Raw genomic sequence first — 26,758 nt, forward strand, 5'->3', positions numbered from 1 at the left:
ATATTAAATGCATCTACTGGCTCTAGAGCCTGGCCACAATGCTCTAACAGTTAGGATTGTAGCATTAAGGCAGTAAAATTCCTGCTGATATCTACAACTAACCACAAGTTTTGTCAGAACAAAATGCACACACAGTGACGCCTACCTTAAAAGAGTCACTTATGAGTTCTTCAATGTGCATGGTGTGTATGTATGCACATTCAACTTATTACATGTCTATAACTAAATAATCAAAACTTCCTGAAAATACTTTAGCATAGCAATATCCTTAGGTCACATTCATTCTCCACCCTTTTCTTGCGCTTCTTTGGTAACATGCTACCACAGCATATCCAGGTACAGCACAACACATAATCCATGGAGTAAGATACAGGGGCAGAAAAAAAAATATTTTAGCCATATGTGTCTTAGTCTGGAAGAACTTCATGCTACTGGTAACTACTCTGGAGTGTTTGCTCACTTTTAAAACATGGATCACTATGAACATTACCTCCCCGCACTCACAGGTCACATGAAAAGGATTGTCAGAAGCTGTATGAAGATCGCAAATTCAAGATACTCTTCCAAGTGCTTGGCTTGGTGAAGGAATGCATAGAACTTCAGGTATCCATTGTGCAGATCTCAAGAATGGGGCATTCCCTGGAAAAGCTATTACAGGTGCTTTTCTGTAGCAGGAGATATGGCTACAGATACACCTCCATAGTATACACTCATGACAGGCTTTAAACCCATGTCCAGGTTGACGGTCTTTTGTTAAAATAACCATATTTCTTAACCTTTCTACCTAAAAGGCGAGTGATTTACCTAGAGTCTTGTCCATGAAATTAAAAAAAGATAGTGCACAAAAGTCAGTGTACAATGACCTGGAGATACCATGTCTGAGAAAAGAACTTAGGCAAGCTAAGTTCTTAAATGAGATTAACTGTGCTACACCCCTCCTCCCTGGAAATGAATATGAGGAAGAAAAAGCCTTTTAAAGAATGCTTGGTCATAGGGACTTCGCTTTCCCCCACGCTTTCAGCTAATATGATACCACTCACAGATGCTATTTTCAATGAAAGATGAAGGACAGACCATATAATGGTGAGCTTGAATAGTTAACCTGTAAGGAAAATAAGCATGAGATTAAAATACCACTGAGAAACACAGACAATAGCTAGAGGAAAACTGCAACTAGCATCATAAGAAATCATCAAATTCTCATCTAAAGATGGGTGAAGGACAGACATAGCTGTAGGGTGGACCCAAACCAAAGTAACAAAAAAAATCTCTGGTCTACTTTACACAGAAATTTTAATTTAAAGTCTTCATCTAAAAATGGTCACTTCTCTCATTAGCTCAAGATGCCTCTTTCTCTCTTTCTCTTTTCTGAGGAAGAGAAAAGAGATACAGAGAAACAGACTGAGAGTGCTGAAGTTGCCTGGATCTGAAGAGGCTGAGTGATCTACCTAAGAAGTATCCTGAGATTCTTTGCAGCCTGTAGCCTTGGAAGTTCCCAAAAATAAAGCATTTGACTGACATGCAGTACTTGTCACACACAATAGCTGAGGATGGAAGGGACCTTTGGAGATCATCTAGTCGAGCTTCCCTGCTCAAAGCATGCTCACCAAGGGCAGGTTGCTCAGGGCATTATCCAGTGAAGCTTTTAATATCTCCAAGGACGGAGACTTCACAACCTCTCTGGGCAACCTGTTCCAGTGTTTGACCACCTTCACCATAAAAATGTTTTTTTTTTTTTTTCCCTTAAGTTCAAATGGAATTTCTTGTATTTCAGTTTGGGCTCATTGACTCTTGTCCATTCACTAGACACCAAAGAGACCAGTCTAGTTCCATCTTCTTTACAGCCTCCAGTTAGATTTTTACAGACATTGATATTTGCTCCCTAAACCTTCTCTTCTTTAGTCTAAACAATCTCAGCTCTCTCAGCCTCTCCTCATGACAGATGTTCCTGTCCCTTAAGCATCTCTGTGGTCCTTTGCTGGGCTCACTCCAGTATGTTCATGTCTTGTACTGGAAAGCTCAGAACTGGACAGAGCATTCTAGATGTGACCTCACTGGTGCTGAGTAGAGGGAAAAATCACCTCCTCTTGACCTGATAGCTACACTCTTCCCTAATGCAACCCTGGATGCTGTTGGCCACCTTAGCTTGACACCCACCAGGTCCTTTCCTGACTCACTTGCTTTCCAGCCAGTCAGCCCCCAGCCTATACTGGTACATAGCATTACACCTCCCCTTTCAGTGAACTTCTGAGATTCTTGTCTGCCCACTTCTCCAGCCTGTTGAAGTCCCCTTGAATGGCAGAAAAATTGTCTTGTCTATCAACCTCTCCTTTCAGTTTTGTATGATCTGCAAATTTGCTGAGGGCACACTGTGTTTCATTGTCCAGGTCACTAATTAAGATATTAAAACAATATCAGACCCAGTATTGAGCCCTGAGGCACACTGCTGGCCAATGGTATCCAGCTGGACTTCATGCTGCTCATTACAACCCTTTGAGCCCAGCAGTTCAGCCAGTTTTCAGTTCACCTTCCTATCCATTTATCTAGTCCATACCAAACCACAAGTTTGTCACTGAGGACTGTGGGAAACAGTGTCAAAAGCCTTACAATAGAGGAAAGAACCAGGATTTGTGGCGATAGGGCAGTGTGGGTAGAACAAGAAAATCTGATGTATCTACACTTGGATTTAACAAATTCACTAGCAAAAAAAAGTTGGAGAACAGAATAGTTTAGAAAGTGGAGGAGAGAAAAAAAAATTGTGCTGTTGTATCATGGGCTAAGAGTGACGTTCATAACAAGAACTGTGGCTCAGCTGGCTGACAAAGAAGAACTGAGGATATCTGACACATTCAAACCAATTGGGGGTGGGAAGGAGGGAGAGGAAAAGATGCAGAAAACAAGGTCCAAATGAACAAGAATATACATCCAGTTGTACCTAATGGGTTTGTTCCTACCATATTTTAAAAGTCATATTTACATCATAATAAAATATTTTCCAAAAGTGTTGTAGGGCAATGTTTTAAACATACAGATTTACTGAAATTAAAGGCATTGGAAAAAGCTGTCTATGTTACTACCCAGATTCTATTCAGAAAAGGTATTTACCAATTGGATCTTTGCTTGGCTCAGTGTGGACCATTGAAGTAGGACAACAGTAAGGACCATATCATTATTTCATAATTTAGCTAAGACTTGGTCAGGTAAGGCCTCTAGAAAATGAAAAAACAACCCCCACCCCCCATCCCCTAAAACCCCCCAAAACAAACCAAACCCCACATCCCAATGCTTAACATGGCATTTTTTTGCATAAAATTTGTATAAAATAATTCTAAACAAACCCAGAGGCTGGCACATCAAAACCAATTAAGCATAGGGAATTTGGAACTTACATAGTAAAGATAAGTTATTGGCAAGTATACTGGCAGAATCACAGATTTGAAAAATTTCACTGTGCCTATTTTTTTTAAACTCACACAACAGAACTCAGTTTGCACTAGACCCACCATTTCACTACTACAAACTGTGAAAGGTCCTAGTTTTTTCCCCTCTTTCTGTAATTATTTCCAACTCTTTCAATTACATTGTTTCATCACTCCCCAAAGAAGTACATCTCCGACAACACTACACTGTCTAAAAAAATCACATACAAAATATTTTCCTATCATTAGCAAAAGCACATGAGGCGAGTTTATACAGGACAGAACTGCAACCCAATGGAGAAGAGTTTTAACAGCTTCAATTCTCCTGTACTACTGCTTCATTTCAAAAAGTACTGCAGAAATCGCCCCGCAACTGCAAACCTCCTAAAAACTTAGGTTGCTCTTCTGACTTTTTGAAATATCTCTACCTTTTTCAGAACAGTAAAGAAAATGCAGTTAACTAATGCGTTATCTGTATATCAGGAACAAAACAGTGGGGCTCCACCTATAGCATTTAGACAAAAGGCTATCTCACAAGATTTAAGTTACTCCAGAAGACAACTCGTTATTCTCTTATACACGTATTTTAGAAGAGTTCTTTCCTGAAACTGTTCTATTGTCATTCAAAGTTTTCAGCATTATCCCCATTGTTATATTGCAAGAAAAAAAACAACAAAACAGCACAAGTCAGTGAAACCTGTAGATTGTAACAGAACATACCCATCTTTGTCCTTTCTGTAACATACGGATACAACCTAAAAGATCACCTACAGTGAAGACAGGAAAAAGCTGTAGCTAGCCACTGTACCCATGAATTTTCTAAACAATCTGACTGCTATTTTTTCTTAGATCACACTGTGGCTAAATGCTTCCAACAGTCCAAACCACAGCCTTGCCAATCTCGTTTTTTTCTCTTCTTTTTTAAAAAAAACAAAACACAAAAACAAACCAAACTCAGAAGATCTGTCTGAAAAGAAAACAACTTTTGGATGTTTTAACATAGTAGTTTTAAGCATAGTAAGGAATATATTAATCTCTCATTCATAGCTTGAGGTTGTAAACATACCAGTTGCTATCTCCTGTATTCATCTGGTTACACAAAGGTTCAGCTGCACTTCTTAAGAAGCAGGGAAAACCTTACTTTAAAAGAGCAGCAACACTGCTTAGTCTTTGCAATCACCAGGGACAGGCTCTCTGTGACATACAAAACCTGAGGTACAACATATGCAGGAGGACAGGAAGTCTAAAGGAGGTTGGCTAGACACCAGGAGGAATTTGAGATTCAACCCTGTAACTCAGCAACATGCAGATTCTTTCCTTCCACTTTTGCTACCCATGTCTCTCATTAGGCTTGTAACACTTTTGTCCATTTCAGAAATATTTTCATTTTAAATTTAATTAAAACTGACTTGGAGTGATGTCCCAATAACTGGAGAGTACTAAAGCATTTCTTACACAAGGCTGTGAGCCAATTCTATAAACCAGAGTATTTGGACAATTTAAGCAGTTGTTTAACTCCCAGCATGTTCTCCAGCACATCTCAAACACAATCTCAGACTGCCCGAGATGGAATGAGAACTGATATCTCATGACTAAGTAACTGTCTTGCAGTGAGAGACAAGAGGCTCTACAGCATGAAACAGGAGCCCCATGAACTGTGCGTATCTTCAGAGGCTTCATCACTCTCATTCAGTGTTTTAAGTTCACTATTTACTCCTAACATAGATCTATCAGTCTACTTGTCCATTTAAACAGACAGATTAAAGCAGCTTTTCCATTCCTAATACTGTGTCCCCCAAGAAGATATTTATTCACTGAAACAAAGTCCCCTTTGAATATTCTCTTTTGATAAGCTAAACGTGCCTTCAAACCTGAAATTATTTTCAGAGAAGTTTCAATAACTCATACCAATTTTTAAACACATTTTTTAAAATACGGTCATTAGGGATGGCCGTCAAATGTACTTAAGAAATATTTTACATAAGCAGTGCTGCCTGTTATCCACAGGAATCTGTGCTGGGACTCGTGCTGTTCAGCATATTAACGAATGACCTGAAAATGGGAGTGAACAATGGAACAAAAATCTGCTGATGATATTAACTAATTGAGGGGAGCAAAAAGAAGGCCTGACTGAGAAGAACTGCAGAATGATTTATGAGACAGACTGCTTGGACAATAAGACAGAAGATGAAAAAACTCTATAGACAGTGATACTACAGGGGGGAAAAAAATGTCATGACTTTCCATATAAAAAGAAAAGAGCAAGTAATTGCCAATAAAGGCAAGATTTTGGGATTACAAGAAATAGTTCCTGAAAACAACTTGCTTTTTTGATGGCTACTAAACTTTGAGCTAACAGAATGTTAGGAATTATTAGGCAGAACACAAAAAACTTTCTGAAGTCACCATATAAATCTAACATGCATGTCTATCTTGAACTTTGTGTGCAGTCAGTGTGCACTCTCTTCCCCTAAAAAAAGATACAAAACTGAAACACTGCCACAGAAGGTTGTCAAGAAGGCCAAGTGGCACCTGTATACGCAAGATCAAGTAATCCAAGGACTCTTCGTTTTGGAAGAGAGGTAACTGAATATTTAGCATGACGACAACAGAGATAATGACTGAAGTCCATAACGTCAGAAGTAGCCTCAAGAAGCTGCATAAAGAACAAGGTAGGGTTTATCTACTGAAGGCAGAAAATGCTATGTTCAAATCAAGCAAAAGAACATGGTACTGGACAGAGCTGAGGAAATCCTTCCCACCTGGGTTCTGTGGATGCAAGGAGTTTACATGTGTTTAGAGAGAGAGTGCATGAGTTCATGGAATGGAAATCCCTTGAGGGTCACTAATACAGAGAGAGCAATTCTGGCCCAGAAAGCCTATGGAGAATTCTTGAGCTCTAGTTATTCAGGTTCAGTGCTTTAAAAACATTTACCCTTTTTAGGTCCAGCTTAGCATCACCCTAAATTATTAATAAAGCCAGAAAATAGTTCATTATGTTGGACTACATCCACTAACAACAACCTGTGTGCAGAAATATTCCCAGGTGAAATACTGACAAAAAACCAGTTCGTCAAGTGGCTACTTTGTGGATGTCTCAAAAGAAAAGGCGATTATCAACATTGGACAGCATTTTAACTGTACGTCTCCTTTTTAAATATATCTTCAAGTTGAACTACACATATATTTCTTTAGCACCTGAGAGAAATACTCATTCCAGAAGCATATACATGTCTTCTCTTGTGTACAAAAAAGTGCTCATGGATACTCTTTCCTGTTTTTTGTTTTTCTAAAAGGTCTGTTTGGTAATGCAAATTGCACATATTTTTCAAAATCTGCGCTATACCAATGACAGTCTCATTTTTTTGTCTTTGTTGAAAGTCTTACTTTTAAATATGTTTTGCACACTTTCTTGATCTAGTAGATAATCTAACACTTCAGAACAGTAGAGAAGAAAAAGTATGAGTAAAAGCATCATTTAGGCAGGTTCTCAGAAATACAGATGTCTTACTCTTAGACACTTTCTGAAGGCTATACCTTCAGAAAGGCTATACCTTCACAACCTATATGCCTGCGAAGACATGGTCTCTTGTACACACTTTAGGTTTTGTTGTGGATGGAAAGAAAGCAAATAGACCCCATTTTTTGCTTTATAAAAGAAATACTTTTTTTTTTTTAATTCTTATATATTTCTTGTAGACTACGTACAAATTTTAAGCAATCATTCCACCTTTCTGCAGGAAAAATTAAAATTCTCCCACTGCATGTTCATGTTGTGTAGGGTTTAAGACCTAGCTTAGCTACCATTAAAGTTTTCTAAAATCTTCCCTCAGGCCACAGCACCACCTAATCTGGGTCCTGGAATCCTCAGAGATCCAAGAGTTGGAACCTTACAGGACCTACGGATGTACCTCAGTTGCACAACATCAACAGAAAACAAGTTACATCTAAAAGACTATTAGAATGCTCATAGCAGCACTACAGTTGATGCTGGAGTACAAGAATATAGGGGGGTACCTGGGACAATTCTTATCTGGCATGTATCTCATCCATGCAGAACATATGGTCCCAATCGCTATATAAATTCATTAACGATCATCAGAAAAACCAGGACCTTGTTTCCCCTTAAACTTCCAGCTAGAGATGCTCTCCAGACTTATACATTGTTCATTACAGATGCAGATAAAAGATAAGGTATATTTTGTGCACATCTAATGAGAAAGCCCCACAGGGAAGAAACAAAATCCTGCTTTCAGTGATCATTAAAGCTACCAAGACTTATATACTTCAGACAAAAAAAAAAACCAGACAAAAGTTAGCATAAACACAAAACCAATACAAAAGCAACCATCACCTGTAAGCACTAAGAAAACTGCTGTCATGCAGAAAAGCTTAATGCAAAGAGGTTGCATGATATGAGAAGTCTATCCAGATGACAATTTTGGACATGCTTGAAATAAATGGAGGTGAGGTCTGGTATGTCATGTAGACATAGCCTTTACAGACCTATGCAAATAACCTTGAAGAGAAGATTAGAAGAAAAGATATAGCATTTTATGATTTTAACTTTGACTGAAATCAAACCAAGCCTGAATTCAAAGTTCATGTGTTCAAAGAAGGATTAAGACAGCTTAATAGACTAACTGGCAGGACAGCTGTATACAAATAGTACACAAATGGATGAAAATTTTACAGTCCTGAATTTATGCCAGTCTTCCACTTCATAAATACAAATACAATAAGTAAAATGTTCCCAGCAATTTTTCATATCCTCTACATCCTAACCTAATAAACTGCCTTTTCAGCTTTTAAATCAGGCTGTCCATGACAATGTATTCATCAACAAGGCTTGGCGAATCTGTTTTCTTCTCTAACAGTCTCTTGGTAAAGAACAAAAGCAGTTCTGTAAATGATAATTTGGAAAGGATCTTACTTTTATGGATCTGTACCCCTTGCGGGGGACGACAAAAAAAAAAAAAAAGCCCAAACAAAAAACTACCTCCAAACCATTTAAAATAAACACAATACCACGTGTCATGGATTTCTTCTGAAGTATATGCACTAAATCAACAGAATAAACAGCGAAAAAGCCAAAGGAATGAAGATTCTAAAAAGCCTACTGCAAACTAGATTAAGCTACTGATTGGTTTGAGTGCTTACACACTCACGTAAAGGTTTTTTTTGCAGTCCCCTGAATACTTTAAGACTACAAATAAGCTTGAGGCACTAAAAAGCCTGTCCAAAAAGTAAAGAATTTTCCTCATATATCTTTTTGAAATTCTGTGAATGTGTCAGGTTTGCTCATGCTGAAGTAAGAAATACCACAATGATGAGAAGCTGTCTAGGAATACAACACAGTTCTTTAACAACTGTTATGTGTCATTCCTAGAATACTTAAATTTTCTTCTCATATGTGTGGCTCTAATTGTAGATCATTAACTGGAATTCCTACATCAGGAAAAACAGCCATTCCTAGTACTTTAGGTAAAGGTGTACTTCACATTTGATTTTGTAAAGTTCATGTGGCTGAAGCACCAGGCAGAATGATGTTAGATGAGGAAAAAATTTGCATTAGAAGTGGAGTTTGTGGTTATACCAATACTTTAAAATGTTTAAGACATCTCTTTATGGTGTATTCTGTTACCTATAACTTTGTCAAATGTTAGGAACTTGTGCTGAATATCTGTGATGGAAATTCCAGACTTAGTTGAATTTTTTTAAATATATTTTTTCTGGAAGTCATATTTACAGAATGTTCAAAACAATTACTTCAACAGGACCATGCTTTGCATACGTGGACTGCTATAGAAAAAGCACTGTATTTGTCTTTTCTTAGACACTAGAAAATAATTACAATAAATTATCTTACTGTTTCTATTATATCGCTTACAGAAGACATGGTTAAATACTTCTTAGATTAACTCTTTCTTTTAAAAAAATCATTACTAGAAAGACATTACAGTGTCTGAATGGCCTTGTTTAAGAGGAATCTGGTTTTTGCAGTGTTCCTCAGGAATGCTAGCACAGTTCAGTAATGGGAAGGAATTGCGAGTTAAAAGAGCCACTAGGGAAATAATGATATAGTATGGCTACATGAATAATACAAGGGAATACTGGAAAGACAAGCCAATCAACTGAATTGACTATTCAGTCTGTACCTCTTTCCAAAGTACTTAAAAGAAACTGACACAAACCAACAACTCCAGTTTAGAGATACCAAGTTATGAGGTATCTGAAAAAACAGTCCAACAAAAACGAAAGCTATGGGTACAAGGTCTTAAATCATGTTGTACTCAAAGACCCTTCTGAAACCCAGTGCTCTTGTAAATTCTGAAGACATCAAAAGGACAGTAAACAAAGACATATTTGTAGTTTCAGATGTCAGTAATGCACAAAATTTCTACAAGTCAGAGATCAGAGATCCTAAACAGTGTATAGCTTAACAACCTCCACCAGAACCAATTTTTCTAAATATGAAGTGAACCATACCTTCTATATACAGTGTTCTTCAGGTGTACAACATGCTACATTAATTGTCAGTCAAAATGAGCTACAGATAAATAATTGTTCACACTCACCTAAATATGGAATAGTAGGAACCATTTTTAAGCTTCTGATGTACTCCCGTGTCCTTTTATAATTATCTTCCTTAGACAGTAAATAGTCCAACTTCTCAAAGGTGGTCTTGTCTTTGCGATTCAAAAGCTACATAAAAAAAATGAAGGAGATAACAATATTTTAAAAGATGAATCCGAACAAAGACAACAACAAATAAAATTTGTTGAATTGCCCACAGTAAAGGAAAGCATAGTCAAGTTAAGATTAAATTCATCATCCCAAACCAGCACAATGTTTGAAAACATGCTGTTAAGGGGGGCGGGGGGGAGCCAATTCAGCCTAAGTCTTAAGCTATGAACAAATGATTATCATCTCTAAATAGTTTATCAAGGATCCACATATCACTACGTCAGAGATATATATATATATATATATGAATAACCTCAGCAATATTAAATTTTGAGAGGAAAAATATATACTATTATACAGTCACCAACATTCTCATAGTTTATCAGAATTGCTAAAAATCCTCTTGAATTTGAAAGTAGAAAGAGCAATGGAAAATGCTCCAAATAAAGGCAAATTGTGCCATTTCAACAGTGCCTTATTAAAAGTATGACAAAACGTTTTTGAAAAAAGTGTAAGGAAAGTAAATCACTATGATACTTAAATCTCTGTTTCCTATTACTGGACTTACTGCAGAAGATCAGAAAAATATTTAGTAATGCAGAAGATCCTAAAGTGACAGAAGATTGAAAAGTAAACATAAAATGCGCAACTGTAGTTATAAAAACATATTCCCGATTTCAGCCGTTTTTAGAAACATCAGCAATATTCTAAATACTATTTTAAAAGCCAATTGAGTCAGAATGAGTGGAGAATTATGGCACTGTACAGTGACTTCTTGCAGTTGTACTTTCTGATGACAGCTGTTCCATAGCACATTTCTTAATACACCTCTTCCTCTGTAAAATTCCAACACTTGTACTACAGAGCTCATAAGCCTAGCTGCTGTGTTTCCAGAGAACCATGAGTCTGCCCATTTTTAGAAAAAAAAACCAAAAACTACTGCAATTGATATGCATGAGTTAACTGCTTCATTCAGTCTTGCTCAGAACAGGCTGGGCTTGACAGGAGTCATCAGTAAAACAGCATTGTAAATGGGAGCCCTGAGGCCCTTTGCAATTCTGGAACAGTGTGCAACCACATCTTAGTTCAATAACAGCTGTTACTAAAAAGTAACATAAAAGGAACAAGAGTGAAAAGATTTCAGAGTAATTCTGTTGTCTTCTTTCTAAACAGCACTGAGAACTCCTTGAGGCCCTGACTCTGCACTGTATTGTATTTTTGAACTGCTGTGCCTACAAAGAGCCTTACACCTCTTTAGGTGTCTAAGTCAAATTATTCACACACTTGGTTTCACATGTGAGCCATTTTCCCTATTTAAGTTCCAACTTCATCAAGCTGCTCAAACCAGCAGGCACTTACATTTTTATTAGATTATAGCCTAATTCTGAGCAATCAAACCATAAAAAAGTAACAGGCATTTTAAAGACATAATAAACTTAGGTAGAAGATTTAAAGTATATCCATCTTTATTTATCAATTCTGAAGTTAATGTGATCCACGTTGGGTGGAATACTAAATTAATGACAATTACCTAATCCTTTGTATATTTACAGATTACATACATATAGCTGGACTATATTGTAATTGTGTATTCCACTTTATAGAAACAGCAAAACTTACAGTAAATTTAAATGAGAAATTCTGCCCTCAAGAGACCAAATTTCCGAAAATGGAATTATCAATGCTTGTAATTTCTGAAAAATGAAAACTGAAATGCATTGTACAATAATCACAGAATTAATGCTTCTATATTTGTAACAAGTCTTTTTTCTTCCTTTCCTTTTAGGCAAGGTATTAATGGCACACACACAATGATTTGGATAATGGGATACTGATACACACTCTATATGAGGGTCTTCTAAGATTACTTATCAACTAAAGTCCTCTTGAGCATATAATCTGCGGCTTCTAGATTTCCTAGTCATGCAAACAGGAAACTCTTACAGGAAAAAAGATTGTTCAAAAACATGCAGCCATTTAAACTCTACTTTCACAAAACATGTAACAGATCACTACTTTTGGTATGACGGTACCACAAAAATGAGAATATAAAGAATCATCTTCCAGAGTATGCAATTCGACAATTCAGAAGAGTTCAGAAAGGCTCAGAATTCAAACAAGACAGAAAAGACAATCGTCAACGAATAACTTACAGCCCAGGTTTTGGTCAGTCTGAAGATAGGCGCACTTTGCAGTGCTGATACCACGGACATAAGAGAATGAAGGTTATTCAGTTCTAGAAGCTTCTGAAAAAAGGGAATAACAACTTTTACCACATCAAAAAGGGAAGCAGGATTAAATAATCTCAAAGTTGCATTAATGAAATACAATTTTTTCATTAATAAAATACAAAGTTTTCATCAATGACTGTAGACAACACTGTTATCCAATGCTGTCAATGTGCAAAATTCTTAAGACCACTTTAGAAGTTGCAAATTTTCCAAATATACCCCTCAAAAGAATAGACATTTCTGTTGTGAGAGTAAGATTTTTTTTAAAATTGAATTTGTTATTTTCCAAGGCTATTCCTTCAGGAACAGAAAATATGAAAAAATTATTTGATGCACTGTTCTTGAAAATGAGTATAATTTTGGAGATTAAAAATTTAATCAAGCCAAAAACATCAACCAAAGATGCTGATGACCCTTTCAGAATTAATACAACTTTTTATTTTGTGATCTGTTTTACATGACAAATTTTCCTCACTTCAACATACTTTAAATTCACTCTGTGTTGACAATTACTCAAAACACATTGATCTCAAAAGAGATAATACTTTGGAATAAAGCTGTCTTAGATTATAAAGTTTCCTACAACATAGTTCCAGAAAGATATAAAAATGGGAACTGTGTCATGTAGCTTCTTCATAAGTCTTAAAAGGAGGCTGGAATGATCAATTTACTCATTGCTCAGGAGCATTTGAGGAAGATCTGGATGTTATTGATGGAAAAGAAGGAAAAGGAAAAAAAATTAAAGAAAAGAGAAAGAGGGCTCAGTGTTTTCTTCTTCCGGGGGGGTGGGGGTGGGGGTGTGTGGACACGACACCTAAACCAAACCTCTTACTTCTAAGAACAATCTAGCACCTCCAAGTTGACCACTCTCCTAGTACTTGGACTATGCATTTGTGCCAGGAACTTACTCAGATACATTCTCTTCTGCCTCAGCACAAAACTACTAAGTAAACTGATTGGAAATACTCACAATATCAAAAAAAATTATTTTGTATTACATGGAAAATATTATTCTAATTATCTACACACACATGCAATTTCATATGTACAAGATTAGCACTCAGGCCTTCGATCCAAGTGCTATCTTCTTACTAATATTAGTGTCACACAGGGTCATACAAAACAGAATGACCACAGGTCTTGAAGCAGAAAATTATTTTTTAAAATAAATATATTTTTTTTTAAAGTTACAAATTACTTGTAAAATGCAGTGCTCAGCACCTACATGTTACAAGTAGGAATACATGTCTTACAATAGCTGTTTTAGAAGCAAGAGATAAGAGGTAAGTTTGAATGGGGGGAGACAAAAAAACAGAACAGTTTACAATCATGTTCAGTGTTGACAACACGTATCTGGCCATCAGCAAGACAAACCACTTTTAAACTTGTTAGGTAAAGGTACAAGACAAGTCACACTGAACTGGGTAGTTTTATTTAACCAAGTAGAAACAATAGATGTCATGCCTTTATCTTATTCATGGGGTACAACATAGCAGATATGCTAAAAAAGAACGTTACCCTCTAATCCAACAATGGTTCATAGGAGTAGTGCAGAAACAAACAGAAAGGAAGTAAGATTTTGAATGATAGTACAAGAAATTTGCACTTACTTTAGCTATTTTCACAAAATGGCTCAATATTTCTGCCCTTATTTTTAAGGTCTGTGCTGTTAATATTTCTCGTACAACCCAAAAACTGACCTATAAAGTAAACAGATATAACTGAATTTATTTACAAAAAAAGGACTTTGTTATTTGTAAAGTTCATTATGCTCCAAGGAGAAAACAGGGTAAGGAAAGAAAGAGTTCTGATCCCATGAATTCTCACCTGTATAGCTGCAATTACCCAAAAGTATTACCACTGGATATAAGAAGTAGGTAGAGAAGTGAGGCGACACTAACTGAATGAGCAGGTGAAACACAGAAAAAGAAGGAAAAGAATTGCTAATGTTGTACCATGACACAGCAGCAAAAATTATTAGGAACTAGTAATTAGGAACCAATGGTCTAGAGGAACAACATGAAAATGTGGGCAAAGCAATTGAAAACAGTAACTGCCATTTTAAAATCTTAATTCTCATTTAGAAAAATACTCTGGAGTTTTAATTCATAGGGGTAGTTCTATTTCACTTTACACTCAAAGACAACTGTCAAACAGTACCTGTTCATCACAGTAATCAAATCATTTACCTGGTTAAACCTCCTAGTAAAGGCAACAATATTTGGAGCAAGGATATGTTTTTCTTTCTTATTCCATCCACAGCTGGCTAGTTCCTAGGAAACACATTTAAAAACTGCCTTAAAAAAATTGGTAATGTTTAAAAACATTTAAAAGTGTAAAAACTGATACATGACAGAAGCATCTATCGGATAACTACTAAAACCAATTCAAGGCACCAAGTCAATGACAACTAGTCTAACCAAACACTTCTGTGTTTTCCTGATGTACATAAATTATGTGATTGGTATATATTCTCCTCATACTAGAAAAAATAGACATCATTATTAATACTCAGATACAGAGAGACTAAGCAATCAGCTGCAACTCATATCTCTGAAGTTTCATTCTGCATTGATTATTTCAGTCCACCGTTGCCTTGAATGAGTACTCAGCAGACACAGGAGTAAAGACTTTGCTAGCACATAATCTTATCTGGTTCAAAACCAAAGCTAAAGCTAAATGTATCAGTAAGCAATACTGGAAATAGTGAAAGAGGACAAAATTCAGCTGTGCAACTAGCGGTGGTAACCTAGCTATTATTCCTGAATGTCATCCTCATTATTACAGTTAGTAAAACTTCCATGAATACACTACAGTTTAGCATATTCAATCTCTAATTTTTTTTTTAATTACAATGTGAGATCTAAAGCATTTGAAGAACACAATTTTGGAACTGTAATATTTTTGTTCACAGTAGTTACAAACTAATTTCAAAAAACCTGAAATCTCCATACATGATACTCAGACTGAGAGAATCTATCATTTGAAAAAGGCTGGACAGTAACAGTCTTAAATCTGAAGGTCTTCTGGTGGACATATGGTCAGGGTTAGAATTCTTTTGTTTTATTTTGGGCCTTGATATTTATTTTTTTGGCTGTTTTTTAAGCCATGAGAGTTTAGACAGACTTGACTGAAGTGTGGCATGTCCTTAAGAATATAGATTAGTACTTTGGTGCTAATAAAGCAAAAAGTTGCCAGTAGGCTGCATAGTTCAGTCACAGCATGTGAAACAGATTTTTGAATGCTTTTTCATTACAGCGACTACTTCAAAGTCAACCCAGTTCAAAATAAGAAGAAAAATCACAAATGCTGTAGTATAGCTGTAACCACAACCAATCAATTTCAATGCATAATCAAATCCCAGTGCTCTATGGCAAAAAATAATCTTTCACCTAAACTGCAAAATAAATAGTAGAAATTCCTGTGGGAAGTAGAAAGTAAACAGAAGAGCTAAAAAGCAGATTAATTATTTTCTCCTTAAATAAACTGTGTTAAATTATGTATCAAAAGACATTTGAAATTGGAACTACAAATTTGATTTAGCCAGAAAGAAAGCGTCCATTTTCCAATAGTTATTTCAGGCAGTTCTAAATATATTTAGACAGCCTGGCTCTTTGTAACTACAGATTCAAGTTACCACATATCTATACAGTCTTTATATTCAGATCTGACAAGTAGATACATACATACTGGAAATGAGTTCTCCATAACACCAGTTCTAAATCACTCTTCTGTTTTTAGAACCACAAATTTCTGTTTCAATCAAAATGTTCAACTTTCCAAATGTACGCTATTAACTTTAGATGTCTTCGCATGAAAAGGCAGAGTCAGCCAATGAGAATTCTGCCTCTGAAAAGCACTTTGTACATTCTGATAAACGGAACACACTCTCGAGATGCGGAGGTCTGCATGTTCCTGTGTGAGCACCAGGAAAAGCATTTCCAGTTCCAAACATATTTTGTTTCCGAATCTGCCAGCATTTAAGCCTTCTGCAGATAAAAATGCCAATTCACATCTGTCAAGACACAGATTCTCTACATGATCAGCACACGTCTGGTCTTAAGAGTCTGGAAATTATATGTTTATGTGGAAAAATCTCAGTCACTCTACTAGGGACAGCAAAATTTACATTTGTCAGAAAAGTGGAAGGGGTCAGTAACCTAAGGATATTAAGCAGATGCCAGAGGGCTAATGAGCAACAATGGAAAATCCCACGCATGGTAAAATCATTTGACTAGGTTTAAAATTTGGACTGAATAGGAAGGTTGATAAGAGTAAGTGATCCAACATGCCCCTGCTGATTTTTTTTAATACTGCTAAAATGTACTGTGTTCTAGAATTACACTTCATCATTTTGTATGGAAGGATGCAAGCAATTTCCTCAATGCACACAGTCACAAGAAATTTTCCAATCAAGCGTGCAAGAAAACCCTGAAATTTGTGGAGCCTGCAATTTTCAGGACTTTGAAAATAAATAAAGTTACATAGAAACCTAGAATGTAAGCATAGTTATTTCTGCTGGAGAGCATAGAATTGTTAATCAGACATCCTCTTACTGAACTCTTGCAAAGTAACATGCAGATGTGTTTTTTAGTAATAGCTCAAACAAAAAGCAGAAAAAAGCTTCAGCAAGTGCCAGGTTTAAAGGATATTTGTGTGTTTGAGATAAGACTTGGCAGCCAGAACTCTAAAGTCTTAATCCTTTCCATCCACACATAAGCTCATGTTAAAGACTAAAACCTGAAGGGAAAACAATATAACGCTCTTCCTGCAAACACAAAATTCAACAGGTAACTCACTAAAGTCAGTTAAAGTAAAGTACTTAGTAAAGTTAAAGTGAGATACCAGCCTAATGGTCGCTGGCTAAGGAAACCTTCTCTGTGCACAGTTCTGCCCTGGAACTTACCTATGCAACATCTAGCAAACCATTTCAACCCCTCCACGCTTTTTTCACACCCCCTTTCTAGCACAGGAAACTGGATGTATTCACTCTTACTCACCTACCAGCGTATTTTTACCATCACTTCCTGCATACAAAAGCTGATTCTGCAGAGCAGTTGTGACCACCTTGCACAAGCAAGCTTGAAAGGAAAAGTAGGGACCATAACTCTGCCTTCATCATGCCCAGTGACGTAATAAAACGAGGACATGATGAAACACAGGTTTCAACCAGAATATTGGCCCTTCCTTCTTCCATGCAACACAGGGACACCAAAGGAAGACTGACAAGGTAGAGTTTCGGTGTAAAATGGCAGACAACCATCTGCCCACGAACAATGCAAGAGCCAGCAGTCATCTATGTGAAACCCTGCAGGCCTCAAAGGGGTAGTTTATCAAAGAGTATCCAAGCTTACGGACACAGAAGAACAAATATACCAACTTAACTTAAAAGGCTACCAGGCCGCAAAGAAATGCAGACAATTACCAACTACACATTAATATTTGATCCCACCAGAAAATTTTAACCTTCTGTCCTGGTTTCAGCTGGGATAGAGTTAACTGTCTTCCTAGTAGCTGGTACAGTGCTAGGTTTTGAGTTCAGTATGTGAAGAATGTTGATAACACTGATGTTTTCAGTTGTTGCTCAGTAGTGTTTAGACTAGAGTCAAGGATTTTTCAGCTTCTCATGCCCAGCCAGGGCACCTGACCCAAACTGGCCAATGGTGTATTCCATACCATGCGATGTCCCATCTAGTTTAGGAACTGGGAAGGGGGGGAGGGGGAGGCGGGGAATCGCCGCTCGGGGACTGGCTGGGTGTCGGTCAGCGGGGGGTGAGCAATTGCCCTGCGCATCATTTGTACATTTCAATCCTTTTATTACTACTGTTGTCATTTTATTAGTGTTATCATTATCATTATTAGTTTCTTCTTTTCTGTTCTATTAAACCGTTCTTATCTCAACCCAGGAGTTTTGCTTCTTTTACTGATTTTCTCCCCCATCCCACTGGATGGGGGGGAGTGAGTGAGCAGCTGCGTGGTGCTTAGTTGCTGGCTGGGGTTAAACCACGACACCTTCTTAGTCTAATAACTTACCTAATAAGAAGCAAGTAGATGACAAACACACAGACTAGATCTTGCTTTAAAACCTACAGTTGGCAAAATTTCAGGATAGTTGTTTATTTTTGGCAAACAATTAAATTGGTAATTCCAGTAAGATGAAAGCCAGAAAATACAATTAAAAACTGAAAGTTTGTGGCACCTGCTACTTATACACAGACCTGTACTCTAGCAGAAACTCAAAATATGACATAAGGGTTTTTTTTCTGATCATTTCTCACTAAGTTACATCTATCTGCCAATCAGAGTAGCACTTTAGGAAATTTCATTTCCGAAAGGCGAAATGAAGCAATGACAAAGGAAGAGAAGAACAGCTAATCATCATTTTATTTTGCTATAAAATTCTATGGCACAGATATTTCATAGCAATTAAAGCAAATGCAAAATTCACTTTAAATATGAACATCTATAGTTTTGTACTTTATTTTGTATTCATTCATCTCCTCAGAGTATCACACTACCTCTGCTTTTGGTGAAACCTTCATTTTGTTCTAATGGATGTTTTTCTTAACAAAATTTTCTCATGAAAGAGTATCTATGTATCTGTTTGTAAATACTGATATTTTTGTGTTAACAGATTTTTCTATGGGTACTGCTGGTTTCTTATTGCATTGTTCACTTGTCATTCCCCCCCCACCCAGTAGAGACTCCCTGACTGTCTGGAGAGCACACATATTTTCAGAAGCATGAAAGTGTTTTCGGCTACAAAACTGTCTTGGTGTTCTTGAAAAAAAAATTAATTTATCTGACAGGAAGGCCAGACACCAGATAGATGAATTTTTATTTTCCTTCCTATACTTTCTCAAAATAGAAGGCTGCTAATCTCTCTAAACCACTGTAATATACAACGAGTTGTTTTGTTAGTGACCAAGTTAGATGGATTGAGCTTCTACTAAGAACCTTCTAAACTGGACTGCCCTTTCTGATGTTGTCAAAAACTCAGTTTTGCTAATATTATAGGGGCTTTTTTGCCCTTTATGTATTCATCATATTCCATATAGGCACAAGAAGACAATAAACCATAATGGATCTAAGGACATGTTCTTATATTAAAGAACTTGAAGCTGGAAACATGCAATTCTTGTACCTTTTGCAGAAAATAAATTTATTTCATCAAAATACTGAGATAACATCACTTTTATGGAAATTTAACATATTCTGATAACTACCTTCATTCTTCATTTCTGAAGTTCTTATTTCTGATTTTCAAATATCTATGTTAACTTTGATTGCTTTTTCTCAACAGGCCTCAAGTTTCTTTCTGTGTCTTTCTTAAAAGGTTAAAAAATTAAAGGACACTAGTACCTTAACTTTGAAGGGTCTGGGCTGATTTATTCCCTCAGAATTGAATCTTAAACATGATAGTACAAATTAAAAATTTTACCAAGTGGCTGATGCAGCCTAAAATACAGGTTACGACTAGAGGCATAGGTCAAACACTGAAATCAGATGTGAACTGAAAACAGGAGCAGAAGGGAGAGTAGAGAATTTTGACATTTGTTATCCTGAACACTCAACATAAAGCAGGACAGGAAGACTTCCAGAAATGCAGTCATCTCTTTTGGTAATAGATGACAAATGAAAATAAATCAGGGTGGGTTACAGATTCACAGTGGTAACAAGGAATAAGCCTAGAAGAATAGTAATGCAGTGCAAGAAGTTGAGCATTTTTGAACGAAAAAGCATTATTTAAATGGCCATATTTCCTCAGGCACCTAATCCCAAAGATGTAAGCAGTTTAAGAAAACCTACCTCAGGCTGTATAGCTTTAAATACTGGCATATCCATCAATGTAATCTGGCTCTGCAATAAAGATAAAATTTTAAATAAGGTAATACAAAGAGCTAACAATCGTGTATTTACACCTGCCCTTTAGTAACTACAAACCATACAGTCACACTTTCTCCATAGACCAGAACTGACCAGTCCTGAATTTGGCTTCCCCTGTCCAGGCTGACACACCACAGGCAGAAACTCCACCATCCTGAGAGGCAATATGTCATTATATTCTCCTACATTTACTGGCTGTAACTAAGTGAAGGTTTTCAGTCCTTGCAGCAGTCTAAGAGGAAAAACCTGTGTTTGAGAGTCTTTCTGTTATGCCAATGAAGGGCAGGAAGAATTATTTGCCTTTCACACAGAAAGCAGCATACATTTTACATTCGCTGGGTTGAAAGGCAATAAAGCATTATGAGGCATTTATTAGTTATGACTGGAATATGCTTTAAAGGGGTCATACACAGATTTTCAGTCACTGATGAGTATGTCCTGATAAGACATTGTAACGCTGTTTCCAAGCCAATCATTTTCAAAAAAAGTATTGACAGAACATTTTTAGCACCTGAGTGATAAGATACTTGAATTGCTTCAGTGACCGAATAACATTATATATTTAGAAGTTATGTAAACATGTAAAAGAAAGTGTCAAAGGACACTTCTTTGGATCTTTCCATAGCAAAGCTTCTCTACTGGCCATTTTGTAACGCTAAACCCAAACCAGCAAAAACTTGCTAATCCCCTCTCAGAGTGCTCATTTGATTCCACCAATTAAGAATGATAACTATCTATTTAAATGTAGTTTTAATAAGGTTTCTACTATTAGTAGACATGAGCCTAGAAAAGTTAACGAGGCCCATAAAATTTGATAGACATGAAAAAAATTTCCTTCCATAAATGGTTAATCTACACTCTCTAACCATCTCTTGCTTTTATATTATGCTAAGATTTTGCCACGAAGCCCTAGCAGACCACTCTTAGCAGCACTCAATTTTGCCATTTATACTTCTGAGTAACTTTTGGGTATTTACAAACTCAGATGTCATTAAGATCTTGCTCTGCTTCTAGAAAAACTGCAGTCACAAATGCTTGTTTGCAACTTCTTGATTGTGTCCTAATAAGATGGACAGCAGAGGCACAAAAAGTTGACTATAAGCCATTAATAAGGAAGTTTTCAGCAAGAATTGGTAATCATTTCAACAAGACATGGGTTCAATCAAAATCACCAAAAAGCTGAAAATGAAATTCAGTAGTATTGACAAGCTGCTGGTCTTTTCATTATATATGTGATTACCACCAGGGAATTTCTTCTCTGCTGCTTCTAAATTTTAAAAAGGAACGCAACACACTAAATTTGGAAGTGACCTTAACTTAGCTCCATTCTCTTTCTCTAAATATTTATATTCAATACAGCAATCCCGCCTTCTACAGATCTCTGCCCTAATGTCCAGTAACCAAATTGTACTAACATAGTAAACCCACACCTGTGGGGTTTTTTTCATTCTCCCCAACTGAACTGTTTCAAGTTATTTGAAACACTCAAACTACTACAGTCTTGAGTAACAAGAAATGGTATGTATAATTTACTGGTTGCTATTATTTACTGAAAAAAGAAATTATCTGCTTCTCTGGACGGAACAGAAGCAGTAAACATTACTTGAGCTGTCAATAAAAAGAGAGGATCAGGGTAAACCAATGAAAATGTTTTGATGTGGCACAAGGAGAACAGCTACTCTGGCTAAGAAAGCCTTGGTGTTAAAAGTTTGTGTGATCATATTAAAATCAACATCAACAAACAAACCAACCCCAGACAAACAGCCCTACCACTAGGGTTTACATATAATCTTTTTCAAGCCTCACTGCCAGTCCTACACACATACATTTCAATTTTTGGTTTCTTTGGGGGTTGGTGGGTTTTTCATTTCCTTGCTTTATTCATGGCTATGGATAGAAAGTGGAACTGGAGGGAGAAAAGCAACTTACAGAAGTTTGGCCTTCAGAGTTAAAAGATATGTTACAATGACATAAGGGTGCATGTGCAAGCGTATGTGTGTGTTTTTAAAGTGTACCATTAAATCAAGACCCTCAGCAACAAGCTTCTGTCTCAAACCAACAGCAGTAGGAATTATGAACATAATAGAAAACCTATGAGTTTTAAGTTACAAGCAATCTTACCTTGACTTGATCATTTAATACATACAGTTCTGAGATCACCACAAATTCATTTTTGCTGGTGTAGACTACACATTATGTTCTGGGCTGTCTTTGGACTTAATATTCAGTCTCCTCTGATGAAATTAGGTATCTCTATTTTTGTGTAATTTTACAGGCCTGTCTAAATTGTAGCTCTGTTCATTTCTGAAGGTAGTCCTTGGCCATGGATCATCCGAACTTGGATGCAAAAGCATCAGGCCATTTTTTAACTGAGTTGATGCAGATTTGCCAGCCAAATAGTTTTATATTTTTACCCAACAACAGCTCTCATCCGTGTACGCCGTATTAGTGTTAAAAAAGACTCATCAGAATTTGTTCCAAAGTGACAAACTTACAGGAATAAAGTAGGCATATCTCCAGCACTTTTTTGTGAAGGGTATTATACGATCTTATGCCAAACAAGGGAAACATCATTTTGATGCCCAGAACATTAATGAAAACATTGCACTAGGTTCAGTAGCTTTCATTCTCACTTCCTCCTGCTCCCCAGCAAGTTAACATATAAATTAAAAACAAGGGGGCAAGCACAAGAACTGTGTTGGACTTTTGCCAAAACTGCAGTTCTGCTTTCAGTTTAATACTGAAAACTTGTTATTAAGGAATGCAAATTGTTTCCTCTCTACAAGCTTCCTTCCTGCTTTTAAGAAACTGATTTTTCTGAGAAACTGATGTTTCGGCAGAAAAGATGAGTATTTGTGGTTTCAGTTAAAAAAAAAGAATCAGACTGTGGATAACTAACATCTTTACACCTATGCTAGGTTCTTCTAAAACACTAGAAAAAATTCAAATGGCTTTACACAGAAAAACAAATATGCTCTGTCAGGTCAGTACTGAATGATTAAATCCCACAACATATTTATTTTGTTAAAGTTTATATAATGAGAAATTTGTTTTCAAGAACAATGGAAGTTCATTTAAAAGATTTTTATTTTAAGGAAAAAGTTTTATTTATTTTTTAATATCCTGCAAGCCCTGAGTGTGATACAAGCTTAAATGCAAAAATAACATTTCTACTTACAGCGAACTCTTCAGGAGTTACTTTCAACACATCAAATACAACTGCATCGTAGCTTTTATTGGCATAATCTGAACTTCGCCCTTCCAGAGAATCTGAGCTGCTACTACCCTACAAAGAAAAAATAGCAGGCTTATCTGCAGAATTTCATGTCAAATTCAGAAAATAAGTATGTGTAAAAATACTAAGAAATGACAAGAAAATGTATAAACTTCAAAAAGCTTCAGACACTGAATTATAAAATTTAGTTTAGCATGGTTCACAGATGTTTCCAACTAACTTTCTTCTGCAAAAACTATAGTGACATACAAATTTAGCTCTATGAAAATGCCAGCTTTAGAAGGCCATTTTAAAAATCAGAGACTAGATAAAAGAGCTGTCACACAAAAGGAAACGTGTTGGGATTTTGAAGATGCATATTCAATGGAAATTTTTAAATTAAATAAGCAAGGTAAAGAGTGGGTAGATCCAAATCATGCTGCTCTATCCATAACGTTATAAAAAAAACCAACTTACACGTCCTGAAATTTAACCCAATGTTAGTTCCAGGGTACCTTAGACTAGTACTGTGTCCTGCCTTAAAAACTGGTGCCTTGCCTTCCTTTTGAAGTTTCTGTCCTTGGGCTCAGATGCAGGCACTTGTGACTCATTTTCCTTTCTTCAGGAATAACATGATTTAATAATAATAGCATTATTTTTCTACTTCTTATCTTAAAACTACATACTGAATAAAAATACATGCACGTAAAATCTTAAGCCCTTACCTCACTGAGGTTATTTGTTTGCTAGAAGAACACTGTTGTCAAAACGAGATGTTCTGGCATCTTAACTAACTGTGACATATATTTGTCACTTAAAACTGACTTGGTAGCAAAGAACTAGAAAGAGGTAAATTAGATTATGATTATTTTTTTTTCCCTACAAAATACCTGGAGAACTACTGATTAGGAAGCCTGACAATTTGTACTGGGCAAACCCAAGAAGAGAATAAAGGGGAATTAGTAGAAACACAGATTGGTATGCTGTATCAAGAAATTGCCAAGTTAGTATTCAGAAAGAGGAGATAAGAGTATAACACTGCCTCAGTATCTACAGACATGTGGGTAAAGGAACACGACTAATACAGTCTTGTTGGACTTCCAAAAGATTTTTGACGTGGCTCCTCACTCCAAAGATAGTAAGGAAACTATGCAGCCCTACCATAGAGACTATTCTTCCAACGATAAATAATTAGTTACAAGACAGTTGTTACAAGCACTGAGAACATGTGAATCAGCAGAGAATTATGCATAGATAAGTGATGATTATTATATATTCAACAACCTGGAAAAGAGAGTGAACAATGAGGTGACAATTTGTTGATGACTATGGATCTTTGCTTTATTTATTCAATGTGGTAAAATAAAAACCTGGCAATGAAAAACTGAAAAGGGACTTCACAAGATTTGGTAAGTCTGGAAAAGGAAAAGAGAAAATACATAACAGAGTATGCATATGCTCCTTTATAAATCCATGATGCACCCAAACTTGGAATACATATGCAGTATTAGTCTCCATCTTAAAAGGGCTACCAAAGAAATGGAAAAGTTTCAGAACAAGGCAACAAGGATGGTCACAGGTATGGAATGGCTTCTTTACAAAGAAAGACTGGCTATGCTAGAAAACTTCAACCTAGAAAAGAGGTAGTGGGTTGTGGGGAAGAAGTACAATAACCAACAAAATAAGCAAAAGGAAAGACAGGAATGGTCTCTCTTTGCTTCATCTAACACCAGGAGAAGGGGTTATCAGTTAAAATTAGAGATGGATTTTAAATGGATAAGAGGATACAGGTCTTCACACAGCATATAGTTAAGATGAAAAACAGCTTGTTGTGGGATTCTGTATAAACTAAAAGATTACACAGATTCAAAGAGGGGACTAGGTAAATTTATAGAAAACAAATACATTGAGAGGTAGCAAACAGGACCTTCCCTTCAGGAAGACCCTGGGTTGCAAACAGCTGAGACTTCTTATGCTCTGATCTATGACAGATATTTCTGTTCTGATAAAACAGTGTCAGAAAGTCTTTTTTTTTTTAATATAAATTCTTTTGAAGAGGAATTTCAAAACTGTGTGTTTACATACCCAATTCAAAATGTCCCCCATCTTGAGAGAATGAAAAACTATTTTTTTTAGTCTGAGGTCATTTATACTATGTTTGAGAAAATGATCTTCTGCAGGGCACAGCTGTATTATGTATTTTTATTTTGTTATAAGATTTTTAAAGATCAGCTCACTACTGAAACAGCTGATTTGCTTAATGAAAATCAGGACAAGGATCTTTAATAGGATCAAGTTGTGTGTGCAAAAGGCGCCACTATGATGGAAAAACTTGCTTCATGCAGCTCTTCAGCTGTCTTAAGAGATTAAGAAGTAGAATTTTTCAAAGTGTTACCCTTTTTAAAAAGCAAAAAGTACCTCCAATCATACATTTAAAATGTATGCTTTACTGGTCAAGCTTTATTGTAGCCGATTTAGAATACCTCATCATAATAGTACATGAAAGTAAGGCTGTTAGCTGCACACACTGCACACACCAGGTCAACACGGAACTAGGTAGTTTATGGAAACAGCACAACAGAGCTGCCCGGTCTCCAAAGGATACAAAGGGTTAAAATGAACAAAATCTTGCAGAGCACGTTCTTACTAGTAGACTAGTAAATTCCAAAAAAATCAGCTGGAATATTTCTCACTGCCTCCATTTAGATGGTACATTACATTGCTCTTAACTCATTGATGATAAATGGCTGCCATAAGTTATAGAGTAACAGGTCAAAAATAATATTTAAAACTAGTCTAAATGAGTAATCATCATCAACAACAACAAAAAAATTGGCTGTGGACACCAAGAGCCATGGAGTGTTCTAAAAGTACTCTGTTGTCAAATACTACACCATTCATAAGAAAAAGGACTGACACAACTAGTAGTGGAAAAGGCTTCTGTGAAAGTTGAAATAAGTCAAAATGTCCATTTTGATACAGGAGCTAACAAAAAACAAGGAACTGTACCTCTGGAGTGGCGGAGGTGACCATCACATTGGCCATGAGGTCATTCCTTTTATACATGCTCCCCCCAAGACGCAGGAAGTTTCAGCTCAGCCAGCAATGGTGAGACAACATGATGAAAACAGAATTCCTGCAAAGCAAATTTATTCATGCAAATAAATAAAGTTTAAAAACCTCAACAATACAAGAGATTTCACTGTTCCTTTAGAAGATATTGTTTGGAGACAAGCATTCTCTGTATTTATCTGAAATGAAGTAAAAGCCAGAACCAAAATTCAAATTCTGCTCTCAAACACAGCAAAACCAGGCTTCAC

The 26,758-nt window shown here is 36.4% G+C and overlaps 1 protein-coding gene across 3 annotated transcripts in view; it reads right to left on the reverse strand.

Annotated features, from left to right (window-relative positions):
• The window catches only part of RALGPS1 (Ral GEF with PH domain and SH3 binding motif 1), a 107,886-nt gene extending 81,382 nt beyond the window's left edge, over window positions 1–26,504 (reverse strand). For all 3 annotated transcript variants that reach the window (XM_010566911.1, XM_010566910.1, XM_010566912.1), the window contains exons 1-7: window positions 26,448–26,504; window positions 23,403–23,510; window positions 20,147–20,197; window positions 14,527–14,610; window positions 13,948–14,037; window positions 12,260–12,352; window positions 9,998–10,124 (exon numbers count right to left, since the gene is read on the reverse strand). In XM_010566911.1, coding sequence (XP_010565213.1) covers window positions 9,998–10,124; window positions 12,260–12,352; window positions 13,948–14,037; window positions 14,527–14,610; window positions 20,147–20,197; window positions 23,403–23,510; window positions 26,448–26,504 — 610 coding nt within the window. The remainder of the gene's footprint in view (window positions 1–9,997; window positions 10,125–12,259; window positions 12,353–13,947; window positions 14,038–14,526; window positions 14,611–20,146; window positions 20,198–23,402; window positions 23,511–26,447) is intronic.
• Window positions 26,505–26,758: the final 254 nt, after the last annotated feature.

The sequence above is a fragment of the Haliaeetus leucocephalus genome, unplaced genomic scaffold, assembly GCF_000737465.1.
Source record: "Haliaeetus leucocephalus isolate CR32 unplaced genomic scaffold, Haliaeetus_leucocephalus-4.0 Scaffold219, whole genome shotgun sequence".
In the NCBI taxonomy this organism is placed as follows: Eukaryota; Metazoa; Chordata; class Aves; order Accipitriformes; family Accipitridae; genus Haliaeetus; species Haliaeetus leucocephalus.